Here is a 21463-nt window from a genome sequence, read left to right on the forward strand (position 1 = left end):
ATTAATTAATAAAATTGTACACTAAAATATAAAATTATAAATAAAAAATAATAATTAAATATTATGAAAAATATCACATTATTCCATAAAATTATTTCCGTATATTTCATCTTCGGTTACGAAAAAATTGTTTGGATAATATTTTGAAGATTTTAAAGGTTCAGTAGCAAACTTGTTAGACTATTAGTGTTGTTGTAATATTTAAATTTGTGTAGCAGATATGTCTACATGTATCTTTTTTTAAAAAAATTATTAAGTTTTTTTTTGTAATATTCTTGTTGTCTACTTTTAGTTTTAAAATATTATAAATTTTATTTAATTTTATGTGTAAAACTTGAATTAAAAACAAAAAAATGAAATATTTCTGAGATATAAAAATTTTGAGGATTAAAACGGTACACGAAAAAATATTTAAGAATTATAAAATGATGTATAATTAATTGTAAGGACTAAAATGCAAATAAAAAGATGAAACTTCAAATTTTAAGTTTTGAGTACTGAATATTTCACTTTTTAAACTTCAAATTTTAAGTTTTGAACTTTTTTTTTTGGAGAACAAAAAATTATATATTTGAAATTGTAGAATTTATTTTGAAGATGCTTTCAGTTAAGTCGGTTTTAGGAGACAACAAGTTAGCCGGGTACACTGGATATAAGAATACAATAGTATTATCATGGTAACAACCATATATCTCGAACACATATATGCAAGTCTGTCTACCAAAAAATAAGATATCAAAGAACACCTCTGGATGGTTCCAATAAAACAAAATAATTCAATAAAGTAAAGAACCCACCAATGGGCGAAAAAACCAGTTGAGAGTCCGGTGCCAATCGACTTGAGAATGAATGACGACATGCTTCCAACATCTGTATAAGGGAATTAATTGCTAAACGAGTTTACTCTTGTTTTTGTGTATCTGGGATTAGCACATAACCATATATACTCATACCAATGTGCCTGTACACAGTTTTATACATGTTTAAGAAAAATAGTAAACTGATTTTCAAAAAATAGTTCAGTTATATTTTTGTTATCCAACATGTTTAACCACTGGTACCAAAGGTTATACGTTATTCAGATTTTCACTAGATTTACGTATATTACAATATTAAAAAAATCGGACATAAGTTGTACCGACCAATTGATTAAGAAACGACGATATGCATGATTACATTATTTGCATATTTCACATCTACTTTGTCAGTGTACTAGAACAACAACAAATGTTCTAACTGTTTAGTGTTTACCTTGCCTCGATGAGCTGGTCCACATGCTGCTACTACGTGACCCTTATTCAAGAATATTCCGAGCCTCCCCAAATCCTTCTTGAAAAATTGCGGAATATTCTACTTAAGCCAAATCATTTTTCGTTTTTCTTTGTTTAACCTCTCGTATGATATGATCTGTTCAGACTGTTCAACATTTTCATGTGAATGATCAGAGAAAACATCTGTCTAGAACTAAAAATTAAATATCAAACTCTGCCTAGCTATAGAAAATTTGATTTAACTCTATTACCACATTTGCCAATCCTTCCTGCCAAACTTAAGAAGATACCATTTGTTGTGTAACAATACGCTTAACGTGTTTTATTATCTGACAACCGATTAAGCATATTCGACATATCCAAAAGTATCTTTAGTCAGTTAAATCATTGTAGTATATGCGAAAAAAGGTTCCGGACATGCAGATGCATTAGTTAGATCAAAATATTGTTTTCTTTCTGTAAATATAGTAAAGCATATACTGATATACACTACGTGATACAAGATTGGAATAACTTTGATTACCAAAAAAACAACTTGGAAATTCTTTTTCAAACAAGAAAACTTGGAAACTAAAAAAAATTATATTTGTAAATGTACATTCACGCTAAATTTTTTATACATTAATTTTAGTGAATTTTGTCAAATAAAAATTAGAAAACAGGATCAAATTGAAATGGATAATTATATGTTCCTAATAACTTTTCTAAAACCGGCATGTTTCCTAATATAAGTTCTAACTTTCAGCCGATTTCCTCAATTCACTTTTTTTTTGGTGGCTGGACAAGGAGGCTCCATGTAAGCAGCTGGGATAAGACGTTTAGGACAAAAGAACACGTATATGGCTATCCTCCACGTAGATGTCTTTGTCTTTGTCTGATTTCTGGCACGTGGGTCCCGTTTTCCAAGATCAGGATGGTTTCTACCGAGCGCTTTCCAATAATTTAATAACTAGTTAATAATCCGCGCAAATTGAAATAAATGGTTAAATTTAATGTTTTATATTATACTAAGGGATTAGTGTGGGAATGTTGAATTTGTAATCCAGTCTGGTTTCAGTTTATTCTCTTAAGTGTGGAGTAAAAGAATTAAAATTTCTTCATATTGCTTTGTGTTACCATTCATTCATACCAAAAATATAGTTTTTGAATACATAACATCAGTTGGTTTTGTATGAATGTATGATTATTCGGTATGAATCGCATGAGTGGTTGAGTGAGAAAATGATAAGAATCTTCTAACTTCCTTGTGAAAGGAATGAATCAAACTGATTCACCAGATCTTTTCTGACAGATGCGTTAATCTTAACATCTTACACAGAAATAAAAAGATAGTCAAAACTAAATGATGAAACAAAAATAATTTCAGTTTTAGTAAGATGAAGGTTATGGAACACTCATGTTGGAGTCAATTAGAATCATCTCAATCATTATGCCACCAGCAGCAGAATAATGCTTCTACAAACTAATGATCCTCACCCGAATCTTTCACATTGGCTTGAATGGTTTCAAATTTGACACATGACTTATGGAATAAAAGTTCAGGGTTCTGATGTTTTAGAGCTGTGAATAAAAGTTTACTCAAGTGATTCTTATATACATAAACTTGATAATATACGATATTTATTAAAAAGTTGTACTGTGATATATATATGCGTTAATTCTTATTCTCGAATTGTAGGTCAAGTTAATATAAACTTTTTCTTATTATATGTTTATAATAGTATTTTACATATTGTAAGGTAAATTTATAAAATCGTAAATATTTTTAATTGATTTAAGCAAAGAGGATCAATAATGATCGACGATATTTCTTTATATGTAAAAAATTGCTTGGTAACTACTCTAATATTTATTGCTCGTAGATCATCTTTAACACATACGATATAAAACAATATTATAACGTTCATATACACCAATTTGCCATCGGTAAAATTTTTGAAAGATTTCTTGTTAATAAATGTAAAACACATCTATATTATTAAAAAAAGAAATACCCATTTGAAAATGCTCATACTTCATTAATTAAATTTCCTATTTGTTTGCCTGTCTTTTTTCAATTCCATTAATGAAATATCCCTAAATGAATATAAACTTCATATTTTTTTAAAAATTTCCTACTTCATTAATTATACTTCCTATTTTTTTGCTTGTCTTTTTCAGTTCCATTAATGAAATATCCTTAAATGAATTTAAAATATATATTTTATTTCTTGTCTTTTTAGTTACATTAATGAAATATCCTTAAATGAATTTAAACTACCTATTTTATTGCTTGTTCTTTTTAGTCACATTAATGAAATATTCTTAAATAACTTATGAGTTTTAATAATAAAACTCATAAGTTATTCTTACGTGCATAATTTTCATAATGGAGATTTTTCAAAACGTGCATCATTAAAATGTTATCTAAAACATGCACCACTAATATATAACATGCATCAATAAAACTAAATTTCGACCCACATAATCGTACGGGCATTATTTTTGAGTTGACTAAATTTAAAAATAATTATTTATTCAAAAAATATTTAAGAATGGCTATGTTTGTAAAACAATTTATATGGTATTATTGCTCCTACGATAATATAACATTAAGCAAAATTTTAGCATAATATAACTTATTTGTCATTTGTTAAATTTATGGTTTTTATTTATAATTTTTATTATTTATAATTATAATATTTTCATTTTATATTTGAAAGGTAAATAAATATTTTTTCTAACAATATTTTTTGTAAATATTTTGTTTTTTAAAATAATCAATTTAAATTGTTATTATCATTGAATATTATTATTTTTTACATCATTTTAGTTTTCGTTTACATCGAAACTAATCATATTTTAGGATAAATATAATTTAAAATTTTAATTTTCAGATTTTTCAAAAAACTTCTAAAAATATTTTTCAAAGGTTTTGTTATAATTGTTTAAAAAAAATATTGAGTTGCATTTCAAATAAATAGGTAAAGATATTTAAAAATATTTTAATTAAAATATGTAAAATTTAATATAGTTTTTTACGAAATGATTCAGATTAAAAAATTACACATAAAAGAAATCATGACTTATGTTAACTGGACGGGTCATTGTTTATATGATATCGCACACGTAAGAAATATTATGTTCTTACAATTTTCTAATTAACTCTATATACTCAATTTGCTTATATGATACCTCACACTCGTCAAAAAATAGATAGTTTAAGATGCAAAAAAATATTTACTTAGTGGATATAATATGATCAATTATTAAAAATATATCATTTAATAAAATAAATAATCAAAAATCAAAAATTCATCTTTGCGCTGGCGCGCGGGTCAGGGTCTAGTCTTATCTTTATTATACGTGCATTATTATATATAATAGTTAGAATTATGTTCATGTTATATGCATGGAAAAAAGTAAAACGTAACATATAAAACATATACAATATAAAATAACGTAACAGCCTAAAATTATATGATATAACTAATTTTAGCACAATCTTATAACTGACTTATACTATATAGAGTTGATTATTAAGATACCCAAGAAGCCGTGTCATCCACTTCCCTGTCTCCACTGTCCCTGCCAATGCATGCACACGTCGTGTATAAATCACGATCCCTAGAAACTTTGAAGATTGACACAAAAGACAATAGCTAAGCTTCCTCTCACACTCCTTACACAAACACATATGCTTACATGACAACAACAAAATACATTCCTCTCTCACTCCATAAAACTGCACATCATCGTCGTCGTTGTACTGTTTTCCCCATTGAACCAAGCGTGTCATCCACTTTCCTGGCTCCACTTCGTTCGATGCTATCTCTTGGTCGAGCGTGAGTTCCCTCCGGATTTTAGTTGAGAGCAGCGATCATGTACTCGCTGCACTTTGCACGTTGTTGCCCTAGCTCAGCTTCCATTGCTATTTGTTCGATACGCACCTCAAGTAAAGCTTCTCTTTTTTTTTTTATATCATCTCGAGTTCTTCGTCTTTCTCAGGGAGTTTCTGAACAACTATTTTCTCTATGAGGGATAATGTCTTCTATTGATTCTATTGACTCATCTGGATCTTCTCGAGCATCGCATGAGTAGCTAGTCTCCATGTTAAAGAGAACCTGTTAAAGAGAAAACAAACCAATAGATCTAAGAAGCTAACACAATAGATGTATCATCCATGGATAATGTTCATTACGCAAAACTCGTTTTGTTAACCAACTTCAAAACGTGATAACTCACAACAGAACTGAGTTGTAATAACTCGCAAGAGAACCGAGTTGTGATAACTCACAACAGAACCGAGTTGTGATAACTCGCAACAGTACTATAAGATGAAGGTGAAGGTGATAACTCGCAACAGAACCGAGTTGTGTCTCTACACGAAACTGATCGAGGAAGATGGAAGCTCAAGTACTCTTCGAGCAGCAACATTTCTCGTCTCTATATTATATTTAGCATGATGAAGGTGAAAAAGATATGAGTCCGTAGACATGAAAAAGCCATGAGTCTATAGACATGAAAAAGCTATTTAATATAAACCGAAAAAAATAAAAAAAGGAAATAAATTATGGTATTAAAGTCACCGCTTTTGTGAGAAGCCCTCACAGCGCGACACGTATGCAAAATTGAGAATAAAGCCTTCTCATGCATCCATGTCAAAATAACCAAGAGAGAATTAAGGAAAGTCTTAAGAAATGCTTCTCCTTTAATATATAGGGGATTGTACTTTTTACGCATTGCAATAGATATACATCTGAGTTTTACGGAGAAAAGTGGAGAATGAACAATGGATATAAAATTCAATCATACAAAATGGTTAATTTTATTGATGTCAAGTAATGAAACTCCATTTTTATAAAGACACCGTGTACGCATTATAGGAAATATGGTAACTTATTTCTTGAAAATGTAACGTTCATAAGTTTCGTAAGAAGTTTTTGAGACGGATATCCTAACGTATTTTCGTAATCATATATCATCACTATAATAATTTTTAAATATATATTATATTTTCTATTAAACTGATTAGTCGTATACAAAAAGAATATTTTCAATTATTTTTTTTAAAACTACAAATTACCTAATATAGTTAACATATATATAACAATTAATGATTGTAAATAATATATATTTGATAACAATTTTTGTATTTTTTAAATTTATATTATTAAAAAATTAAGCAATCAAATTAATCATATAATAAAATTTAAAATTTTTCTTATATGTTATATTTTGATTTTTTTGTAAACGACTATAAACTTTTAAAAATGGTAAAAATTCCACATGAAAATTTTGTCATCAATAGTTTAACTTTTTTTTGTTCAAGCAAAATATAAATAAATATAAATCCTATAAATATGAAGTCTCATTGATAAATATTTATATACTAGGTTAAGACCCGCGCCTTGCGCGGGATGAACATTATATATATAAATTATTTTATATTTTATATGTTTATAACATATTATGAAATAATAAATATATATTAAATAATTAAAAATTCATTATCTACTATTTATATAATTAAATTGGTGCGAACATATAAATAAATTTTATAAATCGAAAAAAAAATTTCTATTTGATATGATATATAATTAAATTTAAATGATAGTAACATATATATGGTATATTTTAATATTAATATTTATTAGATGATGTTTTTTGCTCATATTGTTTCTTATCATTTGTATCTGTTATAACAAAAAGTCTAAATTAGTGATAACAAAATTTTCACTGTGGGATTAATGGTTTAAGTAATTTATAATATTTTAAAAAATTAAGTTGTCAATATTTTTTCAAATTTTTTATCAAAAAAATGTTCAAAGTATATTTCAAAATTTAGATATTTATGTATTTTTATATGGCATATAGTTTAATTTAAAATGATACATATATTTATATATCTTTTATTTTTGATACTTATTAAATGAGACTTTCTACTTATATTATTTTTAAATTATTTGTATCATGTCATAACAAAAGTTTTAAATCATAGATCATAAAATTTGAATGTGAAACTTTTAACAATTTTAGTAATTTATACTTGTTTTTAAAAATTCAAAATATAATATATATATAATTTTTTTAATTTTTATTATATGGTTACTATGATTGTTTAATTTATTTTAATAGCTTAAAATTAAACAAATATAATTATAATACACACTTATTTTTCTCAAATTTTTATTATTCAAAATCATTAATTGTCATATATACTTTAGCCACATTAGGCAATTCCGTAATCTTATTTAAGGAAATAATAAAGCACATTAATAATGTAATTAATAATATATTTATTGTGGTTTAATAAAAAAGTTATTATATATTTAGATGGACCAATCTATTTCTCTAAGGATTCTAAGAATCATTGTAGTGATGACACGTGGCTACAAAAAAATGTTGCAATGCTTCTCAAATAATATATAGGGGATATATACATCAATATCATTTAAATTAAATTAAATACTATATAAAAATATAAAAATATGTTAATTTCAAAATTGCCATTGAAAAATTAGTGAGATCTTAATATTTTAATTTTAAAATTTATATCCAAAAATTTAACATAAAAACTTTTGTGATTAACTGTTTAAATTTTGTTACAGAAAATATGTCAATATTAATAAAATCATATGAGTAGGAAATATCAATATTTAAATATTCTACATATATTTTATATATATTTATGTCAATATCACTAAAGTTTAATTATATACCATATAAAGTAAATAAAATGATTACTTTGATCTATTTACTTAAAACATGATTGTAAATAAACAAAAAGTATTAGTTTTGATTTATGTGCTTACTTTAAAGTATATACGTTTATGTATAAAATTATTTTTTAAATATGTGGTATCTAATATGTTATTTGATCCTGACAATCCTAGAAATGCACTATTTCTTGAAATCGAAGAGATTTTTAATATTGGAAGCACTATATATATTATTTCATTCGGATTTAATAATCTAGTCTTGATTTTTATTCTTAAAATCCTTTTTGTGAAATATCATGATAAAATTCTAATCATATCCTTTTGAGTTTGTTCAAAGAATGAGAGATTGATCATTCGTCTAATATTTTTTTTCCTAATACCCTATCTAGCTATTATAATTTTAAAAATGAGAGATTTGAAATATTTATTATATTTTTTCTGGTTTCATTTAATAAATCAAATAGTTATTAATTTATACATAGTTTACATATATTAGAATGGTAAAATATTATATATATATATTTTTATCGTGTATAACTCTTAAGTAACTAAACCTGAAAAACATAGGTTAATAAAATAAGTATTTTATTTTATTGTTCTAGAATTAGATGATTTTTAGACTGAATTAGTGAATATATAGTAGACAAACATTTATATTTTGAGTATGCACTTATATTTTATAACAACTTGATATATTAGATTTGAACATTAATATGTGAATAGAGTTTGCCGGTGATTTTCTTAAAAATTATGATTTTTAGATATGTATTTGGAGTGAAACTAATTTTTACAGATGCTCATCTTTTTAAATACACACTTATGTAATTTACCGAGTTCACAAAAATAGTTAAAAAAAAACTCATAGCAGTGAAAAATAAAATTCACCGAGTTCACAAAAGTAGTTAAAAAAAAAACTCATAGCAGTGAAAAATAAATGAGAATGAAAGCACAATTTTATAGAGATTGAAAATGTTAATAGTAAACAAATCGAGAGCATAAAATCTAATCATCTTTTGTAATTTTACAATCGATGTTGCATATCTGATTTTGGTGATTTGTGTGAGCCACAAAACTTAATTTTTTTTTGTGCATATAAAGTCTTAAAAATAAGTAAATTGAATTGTAATATGTTAACTCTTCAACAACGATGATACATTTAAAATACTAACATTTTGTATCGTCATTTTATAATCGATGAAAATTGTAGTGTTGCAAAATGTTAAAACATTCGGTGAACAAACATAAGCTTAAAAGAACATGTGCGGTTATCATCTGGTATTATAGTATCTTCTAAGGGCCTGACTGGTTCAAACGCAGCGGTTGCGGTTGCGGCTGCGGGCGTTTGCGGATGCGGGTGGTTGCGGTTTCTAGCGGTTTTAAGAGATTTGTACGACTGGTTCTGCGGTTAAAAATTGGTGCGTTTGCGGGATAATTATGACTGGTTAACTACCAAATACAGCAGCGGTTAAATAATAAATTAACAATATTTACATTTTATATAATTATAAAAATATCAAAAATCATAATATTATAATAAATATGTAAATTATATTTTCAAAGTTATAGTTTTAAATTTTTAAAATTATAGAAAATATTTTTATTTTAAAATTTTATAATATTAATTAAAATATAATAGATATATTTTAGTATTTTTATAATTCCATTTTAAAAAATTTATTGAATATTTTTATTTTTGTATTTATATGGTTTTTAAAGAAAAAGAAAAAAAAATTATCCTCCCGCAACCGCCCGCAACCGCAAACGCTAGCTGGAACCAGCTTTTGATTTTAAGAGGTTCGGAGCGGTTTGAAGCGATTTGTAACGGTTTGGATGATTGTTTCGAATCGCTGTCAACCGCTACCAACCGCAAAAGCTGCGTTTGCGGGTGGTAGCGGGGAAACCAATCAAGCTCTAAGACGTGTTAGTTAGTTGTTAATGCATTAAGCCAATGACTTATAGCATCGTAAAAATCGTTATAATTATCTAGAATCAAACTCGACACGCTTTATCTATTTTCAGTTAATCTGACTACAGTTAGGTTAAGAAAAAAAAAGAAAAAAAAAAAGAAAAAATAAGAAAAATAGAAGTATATCGAAAAATCCATTAACAAATGGATTTTAATACTAATTTTCGTCTATTTCTAAAAAAGTACCGACTTAATTTAACAACAGATAATAGTTTTATTAAAAAGTAATAATAATTGAAACGTTTACATTATTAGGGATTGAGTATATCCGAATCTGTAATGCGGAGTTCTCGTGGTTGGACCATGCTGACATAGGAACTAGCTGTCTTTAGCCATTAGATCCACTTTTCACCCAATCATTATACGACACGTCAGCTTCTTACAAAAACAACATAGCATTCGAAGCACTAGTTCGCGGCGCCTTGTAGCTGCTTCTCCAACCCCTTGGGTAGGTCCCATCATTTAACCGGGTCCCACATAGGCTTCAGTACTATATATATCCTTCATGTTTAATCCTATTTTTCTTCACACCAAAAAGAAACAAAAGAAACAATTAGAGAAAATAAAACATTTTTCATCTTTCTCTCCCTCTCTCTATCTCTCTTCTTCCTTAAAGCAATGGATCGTCAAGATTCCGATGACATAATGAAGTTTCTCGACGGCATGGCTAGCTCCGACGATGTTTTATTTGGTTTCCTCGACGGAGGAAACCATTCACCGGAGGTTTACCCTGACACCGGTAGCTTCGCCGCCGGTGAAGATTCCGATGCAGAAAACGATGCAGCCGGTTGCAATTCCGAAGAGAACAAAACCTTTTGGCTTGAACAAGAACAACTTCTCCAGGTAATTTTTATATTAGTTATAAACTCTAAAATTATTCTCTCTTCTTTGATAGACGTTACATTTTTTTTACGTGGGATATCATTAATTTTGTTTTGGTAAAAATCTGTAATATGTAGGCGACACTGTATAGGACAAGTTCAATTGAGACAAAGATTCGACAAGCAGCGAAACAAGCGTTGAAAGAAGTGAGATCAGAAGGCACGCAATGTGTCTGCCGGAAACCCGTGCCCGGCGGTTGCCGTAGCTGTTTACGCGGCGAAGTGGCTCGCCGTCTCCGAGAGGCCGGCTATGATTGCGTCCGCTGTAAATCCAAATGGAGAAGCAATCATGAAATCCCTGCAGGTATAACAAATTAATCCCATTTTAAGTTAATTTTGAAATTATCCATAACATAGTTTACTAATCAAAGAAGATGATTCGTGAAAAAAAACACGTCAACGGAGTTGGCTAGATAATCTAAATATATACTATAATGTATGAAGCAAGTTGTCAATATTTTAATAGTTGGACTAACCATGATGTTTATTTATTGAAAACATTAGGTGAGCATGAATATTTGGAAATTGTGGACCAATCGGGATCGAAGAAAGTCGAGATCCGTGTGGTGATCGAGCTATCTTTCAGGGCTGAGTTTGAGATGGCGAGGGGTAGTGAGGAGTACAAGCGAGTCGTTGGAATATTACCTGAAGTGTACGTGGGGAAAACAGAGAGGCTAAGAACACTAATAAAAATATTGTGCATGGCTGCGAAAAAGTGCATGAAAGACAAGAAAATGCACATGGGTCCTTGGAGAAAACACAAGTATATGCAAGCCAAATGGCTCGGTACCTGCGAGAGAAAATCTATGAGGCTGGTTGCTGAGACTAAGACGGAGACTGAGGAGGAGGATATCATTGCCAAAGCTAAACAGAGAGTTTCTATGCTGAATTATGGTATTTTTGAAAACGTATCCGCCGGAATGGGCCGTCCGGCCGCCGTAGCGGTCGTGTGATTATATATAAGACGTACGGTATGATAAATAAGTTAGGGGGAGATTAAGTGAAATGAGTTTTGTATTGAGAGTTTGCGTGGAATTGTCTGACCGATGATTTAGTGTGCCCAAACAGGGCAACTTCTTGAACCCATTGTATACACACCGTTATATTAATAAAAAAAAAAATCTACTGTTTACATAAAAATGATATCATCGTATGTTCATTTGATTGTAGTCTATAGTCAACACGGCTTTGTAGGAGTCACTTTGGAACATGTACAAAACGTGAATAAAATAAAGTAACGATAAATAAAAACACATGAGCTCTGACCAGTAAACATTTCGGCAGAACAAGTGGAGTTAGAAGCAACTAAACAAAAACCAAAGAAAAAGAATTTATTAAGCACTTGGATATAGAGACATCCGAAACACAATCACTGCCAGACAGCACAAGAGGATATTTTTAGGCCTAATGCCTCTGTGGATTAGATGAACTTCTATCCGATCCACCATCTGCTGACTTTCTTGTTTAATATTTAATTTTTGCTAAGAAACCAGTTTGCAAGAGTCTTTACTGGCTAAAGACAAACATTTCATTTAAATTTAACCAGATCTTGATCCGCGCTTTGCAAGCGCGAAATATTTTATGATAAATTTTTTTATTAATAACTTAAAAATATTTTGTTAATTTATAAGAATTTTATGTATTTATATCAGTGATTTTAAATTCGAACCGAACATGCAGTCAACCGGTTAATCCGGTGATCCCATAATTCTATTTAGGTTTTTAAAATATCCATATTTAAAAAAAAATCTCCAAAATCCGAGACTAACCGATTGAACCGATAGATGACCGATATGTAATCCAATTAGATTGTTATAGTTTCATAATTTGTCACCTTTTAATCCAAAATAAAGTTAAATGTTTTGCAATTTTATAAAATTATGACATTTCTACACAATTTTGATAGAGAAAACGATAGATATAAAATAATTAAGAACTATAAATATGTGTTGACCGTATTACTCCTTTTATATAGTTTAATTAATTTTAGTATAATTGTTTTGTGTAATTTATTTTGTTAATAGTTGGTTTATATTATATTCTATTTAAATTTGTTATTAACAATTAGTTCAAGCATTTTTCTTTAGATTACATATATTTTGAATATTTTTCATAATTATTTTTGTTATTATATTTATTGTAGTATGTATAACGTTTATACATATATATATTATGTAATGGCCATTATTGAATTATTTTGTTACTTAAATAAATGACATAAACATTATTTAAGAATATAAATAAAAAAATCGTTAATTTGATTGATAACTGAACACTGTTTTTGTTATTATTTTTATCTGACCATCTTCTTAAGTTTTAAATAAAAACTAAACCCAATACCAAGAACACCTAAACCCTATATAGATTATATGTAATCTCAAAACTATAATTTTTTTAAACTTAATAAATCTATATATTGTCAGTTTCATGAAATATTATTGGATATAATTATTAGTTCTCACAAATTATTCAATTCGTCCAAATAAATTTTAATTTAAAATAAAAATATATAAATAAATGCAAAAACATATATTTTCGTGACTATTAGGTTTTAACAATAAATCTACCAAATTGATTTTGTATCATGTTGATATGGTTCACACAAAACATTTTAAAATTTAGACGACATTTGCACATTTATTATTCTGTCTAGCAACTTACCAAATATACCTATTTATTGTTAATAAATATATCCTACCAACATTAAGAACATAAATATTCAAATTTATATAGATAATAAATACTATATATTAGAATAGATTTTGAAGAGATTTTAGCTAAGAAAAATATTCTGAATTGTATCACCTTATTGGTACTCATACATTCATTTCTTACGTAATTAAATCTACTAAAATTATATATGTATATATATATATATTCACTTAAAAATTATATACATGGTTGAACAGTTGCCCATATCGCTGATTATATAAGTTTATTTTCTTGACAACAGATGCTTATACTGTTATACATATCTTATAATCTAAAATATGAATATAATTTATTACAGTTTTGTAAGAATTAAAGTAAGTTTTATATTCTGGTTTTCAACGTGGATAAACGGTTGTACATGATATATATCATTTGTGATCTATTTTAAAATAATTATACATACAGGATAACACATATTCATATATTTGCAATATACTTTACTTTTAAAATATAAAATTTCAAAATATTAAAGGTGAAATAATTAATTTTGATTTATAGTTTAAAAATATGGTAAGTCAGAATATTTATAAATAAAATTAATGTATTTTGTTTGATAAAAATACATTGTTAACAGTTAGCTAAAATAGGTTAAACAAATAGACTCATAATACGAGTCAAAATTATCCAAAATCTCTAAAATTATAGTTCAATTAAAATATCAAAATAAATTAAATACACCAATTTAAACATAAATCATAGAAAATGTTAAAATATATAAATTATTTATACAATTACACTTTTTATTACATAACATAAAAAGATATATAGCTTCATTTGAAAGTTTGGAGAGAAGTTTCGTTTATCGACAAACACATTGATATTGGTATAAACTCTTCACTAGGTTTGGAATACCTAAGGTTAAGCAAAAAGTTTATTTTTTTGAAAAAGTATTAATCCCGTGCTTCAGAGCTTCATTCAAAAGTTTGAATTAATTTTTGAAAAAATATCATCTGATTTATATGGGATTTTATCGTGACGACCAATATTAGATAGCGGGTTAATGATAGATTTTTACGTTTTTACCAAGTTTTCTCAAATTTTTATATATAAGGTTTTAACAAAATTCATACCGGATATGAATCACATGTTTTCTTCTGAGACCGTAGGTTTGGGTCACATATGAAAACACTGCTAAAACTATTAAAAATTCTACAAATATATATTATTAGAATAGCCCAAAATCTGCCAAGTAAAATTTTGTCGCATCAACAAATGTAACTCTTATAAAATACACATATATGCAATGATGACGTTGTAACATAAGAATGTACGTATAAATCTAAAATAAACTATTTGATAAAGTATAAATTTTAAACTAAAATTCTTTTAATTTTCCGATATAAGAAATCTTTGTAACTTAATAATGTACTTCGAAACATCAAAACCAAAATAAAAATTCATATCAAACATTATTATTACTCGGAAAAAACCTGCTTTTGAAGCGTGGGCCAAAATCTAGTTTAATTTAAAAAAATTACAAAATAAAAGTTAGGTACAACACAATTTTTTTGTTTTAATAAGAGAGTAGATGATAACCCGCGCGTATACGCTGAGTGAGTTTATATAATAATGTTTGTTTATTAAATAGTTTTAACATTTTGCAACACTACAATCTTTATCAATTATAAAATGACGAATAGAAATGTTGGTCTCTTAAAATATATCATCGTTTTTAAAGAGTTAACGTATTACATCTCATTTTAACTATTTTTAAGACTTCATATGCACAAAAGAAAATTAAGTTTTGCGGCTGACACAAATCACCAAAACCAAATAGGCAAATATCGATTGTATAATGACGAAAGAGGATTAGGTTTTCTGCTCTCGATTTGTTTACTATTGACTCTCCATAAGTGAGTTCATTTCCACCTCTATAAAATTGTGCTTTCATTTTCGTATTTGTTTTATTGATATGAGTTCAGTTTTTTTTTTAACTTCTTCTATGAATTTGGTGAATTAAATAAGTGTCAATTTAAAAAATAGACATCTGTAAAAATTAGTTCCACTCCAAATACATATCTAAGAATCAAAATTTTGAAAAAAATCACCGGCAAACTATATTAACAGATTAGTGTTCAAATCTAATATATCAAACTCTTATAGAATATATAAGTGCAGACTCGGTCTAGTATATAAATATTTGTCTAGTATATATTCACCACATCGGTCTAAAAATCATCTAATTCTAGAACAACAAAACAAATTACTTATTTCACCAGTTCGGGTAATATTTGAATCCAAACGGGTAATATCGGAACCCAAATGGATATCTGAAGATAACCAAACATAAGTATACTTAACCATATATTTCTAGTTTACTTCTCTCATTTTATTCAAAATATTTATATTAATGATGCTTATTGCTCAAAATTAGATAATATACATATAATTATGAACAAAAGTATTTGCTACTCACTTAAAATATATATCAAGCTCTTGTTTCTTGGATTAACAAAAATTGCATCTAAAATTTCAAAACAACAACTATTGTCTTTCTATTTTTAAAGTTTTATCTCCAAACCTATTAATAGTTTAATTTTTCAAAAATTAGAAAACTAGTTAAAATATATTTTAAATACAAAAAATTAAACAATGAATCATTTATTCTTATTTTTCATCAAAATTTAAATATCTGAACCCGGCCCATAATATCCGAACCCGAACATAAAATACTCGAACCCGACTCGAAGTGTAGAAATATACAAACGAGTTTTATACCTTTATACTGAAATGCCCAATACGAACCCGAACGTGTATCCGAACACCCACCCCTACGATATATGATCATCATTTGAATCTTGTTTGAACAAAAAAAAAAGTTAAACCATTGATCACAAAATTTTCAATGTGGTACTTTTACCATTTGTAGTAATTTATTGTCGTTTTTAAAAATTTAAAATATAACATATAAAAAAATCTATTTTTTTTATATGCTTAATGTGATTGTTTAATTTCATTTAATAGAATAAAATTAAACAAAAAAAAGGGGTTAGATAAATTGTTATCGAATATGTATTATTCATAATCGTTCATTGTCATATATATATATGTTAACATTATTAGGTAATTCCGTAGCTTTTATTTAAGAAAAACAAAAATATTCTTTTGTACACTACTAATTAATTTGATAGTTAATTTAATATAAAACACAGTATATGTTTATATAGACCAACTTATTTTTTTTAACAATTCTAAGAATCATTCTCGTGATGATATGTGGCTACGAAAATATGTTGTAATGCTCGGATGATATTTACAATTTAGGAAAAAAAAGAAAAGAGGTTAATAAACACCTCTCTATCTATATGTGTGAAAGTCTCTCATGGTGACAAGTGACGAGCAACCGAACCTAGCGACATGAAATGGTCATTTGTCATTGTTTTATCAGCTTGCTAATCCGTAACGTGTAATGACGCTAAAACCTCCTGTAACCTCGTCTGTATGGATTAGCTTTTTGCCTTTCCACAACTATAATAGGAACGACTACGTCGTTTACAGGTACATTATTCTTCTTCAACGCACTGTAGCTAATATATCTTGCGGCCAGGCCCGGTTGTGGAATATTTTGGGCCGAAACCCCAAAACTATAAAGATAATAAAAACTGTGAAAAAGCTTTAAAAAATCAATCTCTTCACGTCTCTAAATATTTATGTATGGGTTGGGCATAATATCCATACCCAAAATATTTACCCGAACCGATCTGAAAATAGGGTATTCGATCCGGTTAGATCCTGCCTAAATATTTGAATGAGATCATTTTTCAAAAATTCGAAAAAACCAAAACCGTACCCGACCCGTACCGAAAACCGAATGAGTATCCGAACATATCCAAACATATAAATAAATAAATATAATATTATTTTAAATTATATTTTTTATAGTATTAATACCTAAAATTAATTATAAATCAAATATATTAGTTATTTAAAATATTTATAGATAAATATAGATATTTTGGATAAAAATACTCAAATAACATTATGTATATGGTTGCTTTTAAACAAAAAAATTACCAATTTGAGCTATATAAATTGAGTATTTTGAGGTTTTAAGTTATTTTAGATAAGTTTGAGTAATTTGGATATAAACTACTTGAATCAAATCGAGTAGTTTGGTTACTTCGGATAAAACCCGAATCCACCCGGATCCGGGAGGATCTGACTCGAACCCAACCCGTTTTGGCTGTAGAATTTAAGCTGTAAATTTATTTGATGTATATTATTTTGCTGTAGATTTGTCAAACACTATCTTTTTGCTCTGGAAATAAATTTTTCTACAGCTATGATCATAGCTAGACACAAAACAAATACATGCTCTTTTTAGTATAAATACAAACTTTGATTAGTAAAGAAAAACACGAGACATGAAAAACATAACAAAAAGGACAAACATAACAAAGTTCAAACACAATTAATAAGATGGTTCAAGGAACATTAATATTAAACTCAATTATGGAGGATTTATTACCCTCGCCATTATAACTCTAAAGCACGAAACTTATAATAACCACGAGAACCAATCCTAGAGAGACCGCCCTAGGACTCACCAAACCGGCCGAATTGTGAGCTTTCGCTGGTCCTGGAGCCGGAGCAAGAGCTTCAGATTCAGAAAGAACCACTCTCGGAGAAGGCGCTGGAGATGACAAAGCCTGATGGCTTGGAGACAGAGTTGGTGACGGTGAGGGCGATGGAGATGGCTGACGAGGACTGTGGCTGTGGTGGGCGGCGGACATGACCTTCACGGGTAGCTTCTGACCTTTGAGACAATTTTCTGAGTTGCCGCTGACAAAAAAGAACGGACCTGAGCGGCTAAGAACATAGAGAGAGTCTCCGTCCGTGAGGGAGGTTATTGGGTGAGTAGTGTTGCATGTGTTGAATTCTTCTTCACTCACCTCCAACACTGAATCTTTCCCCTTAGGGTACTTAAAATCTAGCAAAATCAAAAGTCAAAATAGTTGATATATAGTATCATGAATTATGATGTTATTATTATGACATTAACACATGAATGTGTATATAGAAGAGAAGAGAGAGAGAGACTTACAAAGAGTGTCATTGACCTGAAACCGGCTTCGATAAGACCAATGAGAATAGTCCTCGGATGGAGTAAGGACCCAACCATCTCTCCCACCGACATAGAACTTGTACCCATTTGAAAACCCAATTGCAAACCCCAAACTCATTAACATCACAGTCATCAAATAGGCATCAAACCTTTTGATCAAACCCATCCCTCCAAACTTTAACTAGACCTCAAATAAATCAGTCTCTTGAAATGTGTGTTGCTCTTCAGTGCTTGTATGCGTATTTATAGTGAAAGTAGAGAAGTCATAGCCGTTAGCTTTTGGCTGCATCAACTTCGACTCTCTAGAGAATATGCAAAATTAATAAGAAGCGTTTCAAGTTTTGCTCCTCTTTTGTTTTCTTCACACGTTTCAACATGCAATGGACTTAACGGCCATCTCTCTTCTTTTCACACATTTCATTTACTCCCTCCTCAAATCACAAACAACCATTTAAAACTAGATCTTCTAATTTGTCAGTCATTTAATATAAAGCTGAAATTCAATTTTCTTAAAAAAATAACTTGCGTAACGTATTGTCTTCATTTTATATAAGAAAAAAAAAGTATACAAATGAGCTAAAAGCCTAAAAAAACCAACTAGAAGGAGTTCAAAATAATTAAAAAACTAATGTGCTTTTAAATGATCAAGTATGTTAAAAGAAAGGCTTTAAGGATTTTATCCTCTATATTTGCAGCCCAACTAGTTGGACAATATTAGAATAAACTATTTACTATTTTCTTGTAACAGAACATATTTCATCCTCTACGTTTAAAGCCCAACTATTTCTATAAGTGGATGGATGCTTTCTTCAGTATGCCTAGCTTAGAGAGGAGCTAATTGTGAAGCTTCAAAATATTCTTCAGCCACGTCTATTTAGCTTCTGATACAGCCAGCAATCTTCTACTGCTTCCTCTACAGTCTGCAGAAAACCCAAACCCTAGTTTCACTAGAAGTTGTGAGATGGAAAAGCTGGAACCTCTAGGGGTTTTGGGATCAGAGTTCGAAACTCGATAATGGAGCGACCAGGTTTGTGTTTTAGATTTATCTTCTTATCACTATTGAGCTGATCACACTTTAGTGAAATGCCCACCATTGACTATATTGAAGCTCTGTGATAATTGCTTGGCCTTTGTGGAACCATGCTTTCTAATTGAATCTTTTGTCAAATAATTGTGGTATGTTTTAGCTGTATGTCAAACAATATGAAACAGGTGGTGCTGGTTCTTTTAGTAAAGACGGATAGACACTTGTGTTCTGTATAAACTGTATAATGTTACAATCTTAGTGAATACAATTTAACCCACAATCCAATCTTCCTCACATTTCTTGTTCCTCCATTTTCTTTGAATCCCTATGTGTAGGCTGGAGCAGGAGCAGGAGCAGGAGCAGGAGCAAGGGAAGGTCCTGCAGCAAACGGAGACGCCTGAGGAGCCACGGCTGAGCATTCATGGTCATAGCAGTCTACAGGGTGGTCAAGTACATCTTCACAGACTTTGTGGCTCCGTTGGTGGGGTTTGTCAGGCAGACAGTTGTTACTATCGTCAAAGACTATTCCTCTGGAAGTCAGGTTCCTGCAGATGCCTTCTTCTTCAGAGAAATAGTTATCAGAGACGGTAAGGTTCTGCAGGCTAGGCAGAACGCAGACTCCAAGAGGGACAGCGCCAGTGAACATGTTATGGTCCAGATTCAGCAGCTCAAGATGGCCTAGCCCAGCGAGACTGTAAGGCACAGGACCAACTAAACTGTTGTAGCTCATGTCAAGGACTCTTAGCTTGTACAGATACCCAACTTCTGGAGGTAGACAGCCAGACAAGCTTGAGTTGATTAGGAGAAGCTCTTCTAAAGTATCTGCAAAGTGAGCTATGGTCGGAGGCAGACAACCGCTGAAATCATTGTTGGCAAATACGACAACAGAGGCGGTTGTTCCAGTGAAATCTCGTGGTATGAGGCTTGTTAACCTGTTGTTGTTCACAAAAATGGCGTCGAGAGGGTTGCTGAAGAGTTTCGGAGGCAAAGGACCTTCGAACTCGTTGTAACGAAGGTCAAGGTACTTAAGAGAAGGGAGAGAGAGGACAACATCTGGGAAAGGGCCTACGAAGCGGTTGTTGCTGAGGTCTAGCTCATAGAGTAATGATAGTTGGGACAATGAACGAGGAAGGATGCCGCAGAAACGGTTGCTGTTGAGATGGATGAGGGCGAGGTCAGAGAGAAGGCCAATGGGTTCGGGGAGGAAACCAGCGATGTCTCCGTGGTTGAGATCGATTCCAGCAACAACTAGAGTGTTTGGGTCGGAAGGGGATGGGGCACAGAAGATGCCAGTGTAGCTGCAGACTGAAGGACCGATCCAGTCTCCTGTCAAGTTCTTTGGATCCGAATATATGACCTTCTTCCATGCTTGAAGTGCACGGTACGCTTTCTGAAGATGGTTTGAGGAGTGACTTGTGTGGTGGTGAGGGGTATGCGTTGCGGTTGATACGAGAGAGACGTGAAAGAGAAGAAGTGAGGTAAGGGCATGAAATGTAATAGAAAGAGCCATTGGAAGACAAGTTATGGATCCTTTGTTAGGAGTGTATAACGATTTATATAGAGAGAACATTTTTGAAGTTTCAGTCTTTGGAGCAAGGATTGCAGAGAGGATGAATTAAGTAGTGGCATAAGCTCAATCAAGGAAAATGACTTAACTCCTTACTTGTAGCTATCTGAAGTGGTTTAAGTGGGATCTGAGGCTGACACTTGAAGACCAAAATCTTAGGATTGTAATTATAGCACTCACTCGCTTACAACCCAAGGAAACTAATCTTTGATATTTCAAGCTTTAACATAAGCTGCTATGATATTAAGTTATTAGCTAAAGGGTTTTAATTTA

General features: G+C 29.8%; 3 protein-coding genes across 3 annotated transcripts; 1 reads left to right on the top strand and 2 right to left on the bottom strand.

Moving 5' to 3' along the window:
• The first annotated feature begins 10459 nt into the window (after window positions 1–10459).
• LOC106452931 lies at window positions 10460–11959 on the top strand. The gene is made up of 3 exons (XM_013895127.3): window positions 10460–10781; window positions 10898–11123; window positions 11324–11959. The coding sequence occupies exons 1-3, from the start codon at window positions 10557–10559 to the stop codon at window positions 11770–11772; spliced, it is 900 nt and encodes a 299-aa protein (XP_013750581.2). The 5' UTR covers window positions 10460–10556; the 3' UTR covers window positions 11773–11959.
• A 5865-nt stretch (window positions 11960–17824) lies between these two features.
• LOC106364233 (early nodulin-like protein 2) lies at window positions 17825–18917 on the bottom strand. The gene is made up of 2 exons (XM_013803859.3): window positions 18576–18917; window positions 17825–18461 (listed from the first exon to the last, which is right to left on the bottom strand). The coding sequence occupies exons 1-2, from the start codon at window positions 18760–18762 to the stop codon at window positions 18016–18018; spliced, it is 633 nt and encodes a 210-aa protein (XP_013659313.3). The 5' UTR covers window positions 18763–18917; the 3' UTR covers window positions 17825–18015.
• An 834-nt stretch (window positions 18918–19751) lies between these two features.
• On the bottom strand, window positions 19752–21217 carry LOC106364245 (pollen-specific leucine-rich repeat extensin-like protein 1). Its single transcript, XM_013803864.3, has one exon. It carries the CDS (start codon window positions 21191–21193, stop codon window positions 19949–19951), a length of 1245 nt encoding a protein of 414 aa, XP_013659318.3. The 5' UTR covers window positions 21194–21217; the 3' UTR covers window positions 19752–19948.
• Between the last annotated feature and the right edge of the window lie 246 nt (window positions 21218–21463).

This window comes from Brassica napus, chromosome A1, assembly GCF_020379485.1.
Source record: "Brassica napus cultivar Da-Ae chromosome A1, Da-Ae, whole genome shotgun sequence".
Lineage (NCBI taxonomy): Eukaryota > Viridiplantae > Streptophyta > Magnoliopsida > Brassicales > Brassicaceae > Brassica > Brassica napus.